Below are 11,758 nucleotides of genomic sequence, written 5' to 3' on the forward strand. Positions count from 1 at the left end.
ATGTGTGATTATTTATAAATTAAGAATATTTCTTGTAAATAATACACTGTTAGAATCATATTTCTGAAGTATTTTACTGTCCTCTTCTACTTTATGAGGAAGTTGATCTCATTTACTTTCACAGTGATGACTTGTTTGTATTTTACTTCATCTGTATTTGTGCTTCTTTGTCTCTGCCCCTTCACCCTTTTACAAAGAAGAACATGACAGAAGAGTAATTTGATTAACGTGTGGTGTGATTTTGTTAATAACAAATCCCTTTCTGATCATTATTGATTAAAAGGTAAGGACGAACCAAGCACATGCTACTTACACCCAAAAACTATCAAAATGGTCTTACTGTGTGCCATGAGATTTATCAAACGCTAGGGGAAGGAATGAAAATAAGAAAGATGATACTTCCCCTCAAAGAGCTTATGTTCTAATGGAAAAACAAAACAGATTATTACAGAAATAGGGACAGAAACAAGTTCAGTAGCATGATGAAACATGGAAGGAAAGTGGCCTGGAGACATGAGCCTTGGGAGAAAAGGCTACAACTCATCTATCAGAGCTGATGGGTCCAGGAACAGTGCAAGATACCAGTGGGAAGGAAAGGATGATGACATTCCAAGAGCAGAAGACATGATTTGGAGACAACTGGAAATTATCACATTACTAGGTTACAGAGTAAATGTTTAATAAATATTTAGGCGATAATAAGTTGAATGCATGTCTCCTGAAGTAGTACTACTTCTGCAAAGGTCCCCACTCCTTGTATAAAAGGTGAGTCATTTGGAGGATTTTACTGAATAATTCTTAATTTAATAAAGTTCCTATCTGTTTCTCCCCAGGTCACTTTGAATCTAATAGAAAAGTTCCCTGAGACACCCCCCCCAAAAAATGAATTCGCATAAAGAAGTCCTGGAGATTATCTACTTGACCCTGCTTTTGTTTGGGGTCCTGGGGAATATGTTCCTTCTCTATCTACACAGCCAGAAGCTCATCATAGGTCACAGAAAAAGACTTATTAGCCTGATAATCATCAACTTGGCTTTAGCTCATACCCTGATGATTTTTTTCAGAGGAATACCCATAATAATAATCACTTGGGGATGGAGATCTTTTCCAGATGACATGATGGGAAAAATCTTAAATTACCTCATAAGAGTGACCCGGGGAGTTTCCCTCACCACCACCTGCCTCTTGAGTGTCTTCCAGGCCATCACTATCAGTCCCAACAGCCCCTATGGACAGCGATCAAAATTTGGATCCACAAACATATTATTTCCTGCTCTTCACTCTGCTGGATTTTCAATATTCTGGTAGATGTCATAATGGCAGCAAATATAAGTGATGCAAGAAACAGCAGTAATGAAAGATGGAGGGTTGGACATAGCTCTTTCAACTTGCACACCGGAAATACCATAAAAATTCTCATTTGGAAATCAGTTATTGATGCTCTCTTTGTGGGGCTCATGATCTGCTCAAGTGGCTACATGGTGTCTGTCCTCTATAGACACAGGCAGCAAGTCCAACACATTCACACCAGCCTCCTACTCAGAGCCTCCCATGAGACCAGAGCCACCAAAGCCATCCTGATGCTTGTGCTTAGTTTTGTCTGCTTTAACTCGGCCAGTTCTCCTGTCATCATTTACATAGCTTCTGCTAAAGCAACGAGGCACTGGGGGCTACGTTTCACTGTTGCCCTTTCCCTGTTTTATCCAATAGTTAGCCCCTTTGTGCTGATCAGCTTTGACACCCAGATTCCCAGGTCTTTGCATGTTCTCTTAGGGTTGAAGAAGTTAGGCCAGGAAGAACTCTCAAGTTAATGAAAATACTTGGGCTTCATGAAAAGCAATTGGGCACAAAGGAGGAATAGGACATCCATTCCTTTTCTTTCCAAGCTAGACTCCATGGGACATTATACATTGGAATAGGAATTTCTGTACCCTAAATCCTACACAAAACAACTTACCTTTCCAATAAAACTTATGCCTTTCTCTTTCTTCCTGAATTCTCATGAAAGCACCACAAGTCACTTCAGGTTTGAAAGCTTAGAACCATTCTCAGGCCTTTTCTCACATTCAATAATCACATATAAATTAGGTGCCAAGTCATGTGAATTATACCTTTGTAATATTTCTTATGTCATTCCCTTTCTTCTACATCAAAGGCCCCCATTCCCTATATAGTACTCTTGAGAAACCCTTCTTACTTGTTTCCCTGATTCTAATCTTTCCCTTACAAAATTGGTGAGACAGCTGCTAAATTAATATTTTTACATTTTCTAATTGCAGCAAATTGTAAAAGAAAGACTATTCTCATAAGTTCTTGTCGGGTCTGAAATGGCCAACTTGGGGAAGGATTTCCCCCAACAAACAAGAAATTTAAAATGAAGAGACTGATTGAATAGGAGTCCTTTGAACTTCAGGTTGGTTTATCAAACCAATAAATTGCCCCTTTTAAATTTTGATTAAAAAAAGGTTTAATCTCTTAAATTTGAAAAAACTTTCCAAATTGAAATTAAAACTCTACTTCCCAACAGTCAAATTTTCCTAGATTTTGCTCCTTAAAAATAGACTCCCAATTAAACAGGGAATTTTTTCTTTCAGGGTATTTAATTTCCAATTCCTCCGAAAAAAATCCCCAGGACAGAAGGAACAGTCTTTCCAAACTTCGCATTAGCCCCCTTTAAACTATTTAAAAAGTAAAATTAGAGATTTCAATTCTACAACGATTTTCTGGAAACAAAATGGTTGAAAAGAGAAAAAAATTTGCCTTCCAACAATGAAAAGATGCTAAACTTAAATAATTACTTTTTCCCAGATAATAATGATAAGAGTTTTTCCAGGGAATATAGTTCTTGAGAAAGATTAAATAATTTTTTGTTTTGTCACCAAAAGATGGGGAATTTGATAAAATTAACCTTCAAAAAAAATTTGAAAGATTAAAGGGCTTTTCCTAATTAAGCCATCAATTGAAACTATAAAAGCACCTTTAATAAAAAAAAAAACATAAACAAGGTTCCCAATACCTTAATAATATCAAATTGTAAAAATGTATTTCTCTTAAAAGCAAAGGATGGTAATAACAAATACATCTTAAAATATTACTATGACCTATGATTTATAAGAATTGAAAAATAATTTAAAAGTTCAGGAAAATAATTACCACATAATTAATTTTATTTATCAATACAAAATAATAAACAAAATTATATTGTGGATTAAATAAATGCCAAAAAATTTTGACCATTTATTTATTTTCCTCCCTCTCTACCCTCCCAGAAAGCACCAAATAAAAAGGTTTCTAAAATTATGGTAATAATTGTTAAAACCAAAAGAAATTCTCTTTCTCGGAAAAGGAATTAAACTTAGCCTCAAGAAGAAATAAAAGAAACATTAAATTTTAGGCTTTTTGGTGTGCTTAGCAATGACAAGAAAAGAGTTGAACCCTTTTAAAAATATTAATAGGACATCCCTTACAGTATTTTAGAATAGTATCTTGGAACCTAAGGATCATTAAATGGAAGTTTAAACCCAAAATTTGGAATAATAAAATAAATTCACATAAATCATCAGTATCTCTACATGCTATCAACAAAATTTGCATGAAATGATAGAAAAAATCATTTAAAGTAAAAACAGACAACATAAAATTATTGGGCGTCTACCCTCTGAGAAACTCAAGAACTAAATAAATACAACTATAAAACACTTCACACAAATAAATGTAGATTTAAACTAAAAATATTGTCATGCTTTGCCTAGGCGATGTAATAAAAATGACAGTTCTACCTAAGTTCATTTACTTATTCTGTAATTATGTAATTATGTAATGTAATTAAATTATCAAGGAATTATTTTATAGAGCTAGAAAAATTAATAATACTAATAAAACTAATAATAAAATTCATCTGGAAGAAAAAAGATCAAGAATATTAAGGGAATCAATGGGGAAAAACCATGAAGGAAGACAGCCAATCAGTAGCATATTTCCAACCATATTACAAAACAGTGTGATACTAAGAAACAGAATGATGGATAAGTAGAATAGACAAAATATGTAATACACAATAGTAAATTATCATAGGAATTGAGAATTTGATAAACCCAAAGATCCAAATTTGGGGGGTAAAAACTCATACTGGGAAATATATACTGGGAAAACTGGAAAGAAGTTTATAAGAAATTAGGCAGGGACCAGCATTGCATGTCATAAACCAAGATAAGGTGAAAACGGATGAATGGTTTAGAAATAAAGGTTGATATCATAAGTAAATCAGGAGAACAGGGGAAAAGGTACTTGCCACACCTATGGATGAGAGAAGAGTTTATGACCAAAAGAGAAAGAAAAAAGAACTAAGATGAATAATTTTGATTACATGAAATTAAAAGGATTTTGTACAAACAAAATCATTGCAGCCAAAATAAAAAGGAAAACAGAAAATTAGAGGAGAAATGTTTACAGCAAGTTTCTCTAAGAGAGGCCTCATTTCTCAAATATATAGATAAAAAGCCAAATTCACATAAGCCTGATAAATGCTCAAAGACTATGAATAGGCTGTTTTCAGAAAAAGAAATGTTATGAAGAGTCATATGGGAAAAAGCTCTAAACCACTATTGATTAAAGAAATGTAATTTAAAACAACTCTGAGATCCCACCTCACATTTATCAAATTGGCTCACATAACTGAAAAAGGAAAATAAAAAATACTGGAGTAGATGTAGAAAAATTGGAGCACTTTTGGTGTTGTTGGTTGTAAACTAGTCCAAGCATTCAAGAAAACAATTCTATCCAACAGAATATAAAACTGCATACCCTTTGATCCACAGTACCAGTACTATATCTGTATCTCAAAGAGATCATAGAATATGGGAAAGGATTTATTAATACAAAATATTTATAGAAGCTCTTTTTATGGTAGCAAAAAAAAATTAGTAATTGAAAGGATTCTCATCCATCAGGGAATGGCTAAACAAGTTGTAGTATATAATTGTGATGGCTATTATTGTGTTTTAAGAAATATGAACAGGATGCTTTCTGAAATACCTGGGAAGAATATGAACAGATGTAAAGTGAAATGAGTAGAATCAGGAAACCATTATACACTAACAGCAATATCTAAAGATGATCAACCATGAAATTAATTTGTTCTAATCAAGACAATGATCTAAGACAATTCCAAAGGACTGATGAATAAAACCTCCAGAAAGAACTGATGGGATTTTGAGTACACACTGAAGAATACTTTTCTCTTGGAAGGTTTTTTGTGATTTTCTTTTGCTCCATGGCTAATATGAACATGTTTACCATGACTTCACATGTGTAGTGCATAGCATATGGTTTGTCTTCTTAAGGGGTGAAATACAAGTAGAATGGAAGGAGAGAAATGGAACTCAATTTTTTAATAGATGCTTTTAAAAAAAAAAAGGTTACATGACATTGGGAAATATTTAACAAAAGAAATAAAAATATTTATGAAGGAAGAGGCTATCTTCCATCCAAAAAAAAAAAAAAGAACTGATAGAGGTACACATAGTATGCTTTTACATATATTTATAATTCTATGTCAAATAGTAGCCTTCTCTAGTGCAGGTGGCGAAAAATGGAAATAGTTCAGAACTTAAAATGTAACACAAAAAATTAAATTTAAAACTTAGTGTTGAAATAAATGTAATACATCTGGTCTGTACATCTCTAGTTGAACCAGAACTTCCTAACTATTTCTGTGTCACAGACATCTTTTTCAATCTGATGAAGCCTTTGAACTGTTCAGAATCATGTCTTTAAAAGTGTAAAAAAAAATGCATAGTGTTTCAAAGGGAAAAGACCCTATTAAAATGAAATTACCAAGAAATTTTCTATATTAAGAACCCTTGATCTTGACCCTAATTGAAGAAATGCTTTCTCAGCTGTGCTTCACTTGAACTCTGGTCCCAATATCCTCCTTCCTTCTAGGTATCATTGCTCTATCCATTGTTCCACTTCTCAATGGACTTTCCTGAGCTGTTGGCTCGGTGAAGGGTGAACACAGGTAGTTTCTCACTTTGCATCTATAAACCACCCATGTATAAAGACTTTATGAGAAGTTTTTCTAAGCTCTCCCTTTGAAAAATCCTTTATTGACTTCAAACTATGGAATGTCAAATTATGGAATAACTTTGTAATGACTGATTAGGATCTGCAGTTCCAATCAGGTGTTTGCTAAGGTCCCAAGATGGAGCCATTGGACCTCGAATGAGGAAAACTTGAGTTCAAATACAGCCTCACACTATCTCTGTGACTCTGGGCAAGTCACTTAAATTCCGTTTCCTCATCTGTAAAAAGGAGTTAATAAAAGCACATTCCTCCCAGGATTTTTACGAAGATTAAGTAAGATATTTGCAACTTACTTTGTTATCCTAAAGTGCTATGGAAATACCAACTATTATTATTATTATTATTATGACACTGCTGCATCTGCAAACTCCCAGTCTAATGTTTACTTTTCATAGTCATCAGTTTTCCAAATGACCATTTTCAAAAGAATGATTACTCTAAATCATACTAATAAGAGAAAGTGACATTAGAACAACTCTGAAATTTACTTCATCCCCATAAGAACAGCAAAATTGGCAAAGATGAATTGATAATGATGGAGAGGCTATACCAACATAGGCACATTAACGAATTATTAGTAGCCACAAATATGTCCATCCGTCCTAGGAAACAATTTGGAATTTTATTTTAAAAAATCACTGAACTCTACATACCCTACACTCCAGTTATATGAGTATTATTAGTATCACTAAACCATAAGGACTTGAAAGACAAAGCAGAGATCCATATGGGAAAATATTTAGGAAAACAATTTTTGTTTTATAATAACTAAAAAGTTATTATAAATATAATAGTTATTATAATATATGTATAAATATGTAAATATAGTTATATATTTATTAATACAAAATATTTATAGAAACTCTTTTTATGGTAGCAAAAATATATTTATGTAATATAATAACTATAAATAACTATAAAAAAGGTTTCCATTAACTGAGGATTGATTAATTTGGAATATATAGTAGGTATACACAATATATTATTGTGCTAAGGTAAAAGGCAGATATGAACAATTCAGAAACTTGTATACACATAGAATCAGGTAGAGAACAAGGTAAACAGAACTAATTGATTGAAACTAAACTGATTGAAACAATGTCCAAATGACATGAAAGAAAACAAGTGTGAAAGATTTCAGATTCAAGTCAATGTTGTGCTCACTGCTGATTCTTTTTTTTTTTAATAGCCTTTTATTTACAGGATATATGCATGGGTAACTTTACAGCATTAACAATTGCCAAACCTCTTGTTCCAATTTTTCACCTCTTACCCCCCCACCCCCTCCCCTAGATGGCAGGATGACCAGTAGATGTTAAATATATTAAAATATAAATTAGATACACAATAAGTATACATGACCAAAACGTTATTTTGCTGTACAAAAAGAATCAGACTCTGAAATATTGTACAATTAGCTTGTGAAGGAAATCAAAAATGCAGGTGGGCATAAATATAGGGATTGGGAATTCAATGTAATGGTTTTTAGTCATCTCCCAGAGTTCTTTTTCTGGGCATAGCTGGTTCAGTTCATTACTGCTCCATTAGAAATGATTTGGTTGATCTCGTTGCTGAGGATGGCCTGGTCCATCAGAACTGGTCATCATATAGTATTGTTGTTGAAGTATATAATGATCTCCTGGTCCTGCTCATTTCACTCAGCATCAGTTCGTGTAAGTCTCTCCAGGCCTTTCTGAAATTATCCTGTTGGTCATTTCTTACAGAACAGTAATATTCCATAATATTCATATACCACAATTTATTCAGCCATTCTCCAACTGATGGACATCCATTCAGTTTCCAGTTTTTAGCCACTACAAAAAGGGCTGCCACAAACATTCGGCTCACTGCTGATTCGTGAGACAGTTGAGGAAGGTGCTCCTTCCACTTTCCATCAGAATAACCAAAGGATTTATACCTTTCTGCAGAGAGTCAACATGTTGATTTATTTTGCTTAATTGTACTTAAATAGTATTCTCCTGACAGCAATGAAGGATCTGGAGAAGAGTCAATAGAAGACAACACCAACAAAATGTTAGAAAACAAACAAAAAATGCCTGTTCAATTTGGTCAAATTCCTTTTATCAGGAAAATATTCCCTCATGGTTTGTTCCCTGCTGAACTTTTGGGCAAGGGGCTCCACCCTATTTGGGGTTGCTCTGGGTTCCCTGAGCTGTTGTGTTGGCTTTTACTTGCTGGGATGATGCCTTCCTGCAATTTGGAGGTTTAGTAAGCTTCCAGACCCACTTTGTTGTTTATCAAGGACCTCAGAATCTCTGGACCTGGACTCTCCTGGTCCAAGTACGCAGTCCTAGTTCTAGGTAAATAGCACACACGGCCAATCCCTGGGACATCCAAAGTGCCTACCCTGGGGCTTCCTGCCATCGGGGATATCCTTTCTCTTGAAGCTAACAGGCTACCCACGACTCCTCTACAATCCCATTGATGCTTGATTTTTTGGGAAATCTCTCTTTCCTATGGTCCTTATACATGAGAATGATTCCTTGTTCAGTTCTGGAACAGAAAAAGTCACTTGCTATAGTCTCACTTGGATTTCTTGACCATTATTTAGTCCAGTGGAAACCACTTAGTTTTACAGGTGAAGGAGCTGATGTGGGAGCTGGTAGGTTGTTTCCTGTTCAAGCAAGACATCTTGGCAAGAACTCTAGGGTATCTACTCAAAAGTTAACATTTATAATTTAAATTTTTTTTTATTTTGCCTTCCTTTTTCTTGGAAAACAAAGACCCATAACTAGTTTAGATGTTGAGATGTGGGAATAACAAAGGAGTCCAACTGTAATCAGGTGATTTTTCCTAAACTGGTTGCTCCAGTTGAAGTCCTTGTTTGAGGACTTCATCCAGGTAGCATGGAGAAGGTCAGCCAGACCAAGTGACCCTGAGAGAACTTGGCTGAAACAGCACCTTGGACAGAGTCTAGGGGAGGGCTAAGGAGTTCTGAAGTCCCCTTCTTCCTCTTCCCCTAAATTCGTAGGAAGCTGAACATGGGAAGTAAGTGGGAATGGAAGGAGGAAGCAGAATGACTGTAGCAGATACTCCCTGCAGTAACCATGAGATGCCCAGAAAAGGCATCTCATGACCCAGATGGACCTAAAAAGGCCCATGAACATAGGCCCCACTGAGGCAGCTTCAAAAGAATACAGAAATGGTGCAACAAGGCAATGGTGTAAGTAAGAGGAGACAGCTTCTGGGGCATCCACAGTTTAAAAAAAAAAAAAGCTAATCCAGAGGCCTCAAAGGTCCAGGAGCCCTCACAAAGCAGAAGTTAATGACTCTGCCTCCTTCTTTATGACTCTTACTGACCCTCATCCTCCCCTCCCCTCCCTTAAAGCAAAAAGGAAAAAAAGATTCATCTCCAGGTGGGAGCATAGACACATATTCCAGATAGACATAGATGCAGAAGAACAGTAACCTGGGGGAACAAGAAGTTTTAAGGAGTGTGACTTCTGAAAACTGAGTGTTGGGCTGTGAGGAAAGGCAAACCCTGGGACATGCCTTTGGAGATTCTCATTAATCTGTTATTGTTGATGAGACAAAAGTTGTCTTTGCACCTGAGACAGAAGTTTGCTTCTTCCTCAAACATATCCTAGGGTTTCCCCCTGCCAATCATATCATTTTTCTAACAGGTAAAATTACAATTTCAGCTCTTTGGGGAGATGAGGTCAGACTTGAATTTACTTATAATTCCTGCTCCAGATAGTGCCCACCTCACATATACTTACACACCAATTAGCACAGCTCTGGGCCCTGTTCTGGCAACCGAGAACGACATGGTGAGTGACCTAAGGTCTCGGCCTCAGAGAAAGGATTGATAAAGGTCCATTCCAGGAGTAAGAAAGTACGTACCTGGGTCTATGGTTTATGGGGATGGAAAGTATTTCAAGGGAAGTTGCCTCACTGGAGACAGTCATGTCACTGGGACACAGGCAGGGCATTATTCCTGCAATGGAGGTATGGTCAGCCTCTTCCTCTCAGGAATCATTGGATTCTGTGAATCCAATGATTCCTGAGATCTTCCTCTGCTTTCTCCCTACTCTGTACCCTACACTTCTAGATTAAGGCAGAGGGGCATGTACGGGATGAGGGAAGAGAGAAATTTCAATGTTAGACCCCATGATGAAGGATTCTGTCTCAGCTACATCCTCACAAACATACTGAGTCCAGCTCAATTATTGCCTCAAGATCTTGATGAAGAGGAGGGCTGTAGTCAGTCAGTGAGTGTAAGCCCAGTCTAAGGAACAGGAGTTCCTGAGTTCTCATCTAGATCTTTTTCAGTTGAGAGAGGTCACATGCCCACAGGAAGAAGCTCAAAATCATGATTGTTTTCTTATGTTTAGAGATAAATACAAGAGGCATGGCCCCTGGCTTCTGCTCCCAGAGCCTTGGTGTCTCTGCTTCCTACCCCCCAACCCCAATACTGCATCTTACAGTTCTCTGAGCTCTGCACAATGAAAAACACCAGGCTGAGGACTCTGATGGGAACAGAAAACTGCCCCTCACTTGGTCCCAGTGGCTCCCCTTCTCTGGCCCAGATTCCAGCATCTGTTGTGTGTCAAAGCCACTATCATGTGTAAACTAATGGGGGTCCTGATGCAGTCCCTGAATTTTCATTGCTGCCTCTGCCATTTCCTTCGAGTCTTTCTCTCTTTCCTGTCCTAGCATCCTCCCTTTTCCCAGATGTTTAACAAGTAGCCCAGAATGAAATGTAGTCACTTTCTACAATTCAAGTTATATTTTCTATACATTAACAAAAAATAATAATAAAACTATCTGCCTGCCTCTAGCAGCCTTGGCACTCTGCATAGCATGATGTGATGAGAAAAACACTGCATTTAGAATCAGAAGACCAAGGTATAGATTCTGGATGTGCCACATACAGACTATGTGACCTTAGCTAAGTCATTTTCTCTGCCCGAGCCTCAATTTCCCTATTGTAAAAATGGTAATTCAACTGGAAAGCTTTCAAGTTGCCTTCCAGATCAACTTCACTCAATCATTCTATTCCTAAACAGTTACTTTATACCAAGTATAAAGTTTGTCTCTATTCCCTGAGAAAGACAGGACTGATTTTTTATTCCACTGATAAAACACAGACTGATCCCAAGCAGAGCACTCCAACCAATCAAGTCCTCTTGCCCAAGTCACAGTAGATTAAAATAATTTGATGATTATTAAATCATACTTCTTATCCTTCATAATTTCCATAGCACTAATTCTATTAATCATATAACTATAAACCCCAAACAACTTCCAAAACTACCAAAATAGTAATAAACAAGACTAAGGAGTGAATAAATTTATTAAAAAACTACAGTAAGCCAAGAATTGTGCTAAACATTTTACAAATATTATTGAAATTAAAATGGAATTAGGGTTATTTTTGTCTGTGTTTGCCCAAAAGCTATTCAAGCATCCAAATCGGAGTGCTCTGGGTACCTGAATCGCAGTTATCTGGCTGAGAGACTCTGAAGAGATATTGTCTCTTCATTTGAAAATATTGCTATACATGATAATTGTGGAAATATATATATATAGAAGAATTGCATGTATTTAACATATATTGGATTACTTGCTGTATAAGGAAGGAGGTGAAGGGAAGGGAGGGAAAAAAATTTGGAACACAAGGTTTTGCAAGGGTGAAAGCTGAAAACTACTT

General features: G+C 36.1%; 1 protein-coding gene across 1 annotated transcript; it reads left to right on the forward strand.

Annotated features, from left to right (window-relative positions):
• The first annotated feature begins 879 nt into the window (after positions 1 to 879).
• LOC100920761 (vomeronasal type-1 receptor 3-like) lies at positions 880 to 1,811 on the forward strand. The gene is given in 2 exon segments (XM_012553044.3): positions 880 to 1,222; positions 1,225 to 1,811. Coding segments are annotated over 2 exon segments (927 nt in total). The 5' UTR covers positions 880 to 882.
• The last annotated feature ends 9,947 nt before the right edge of the window (positions 1,812 to 11,758 follow it).

The sequence above is a fragment of the Sarcophilus harrisii genome, chromosome 6 (genome assembly GCF_902635505.1).
Source record: "Sarcophilus harrisii chromosome 6, mSarHar1.11, whole genome shotgun sequence".
In the NCBI taxonomy this organism is placed as follows: domain Eukaryota; kingdom Metazoa; phylum Chordata; class Mammalia; order Dasyuromorphia; family Dasyuridae; genus Sarcophilus; species Sarcophilus harrisii.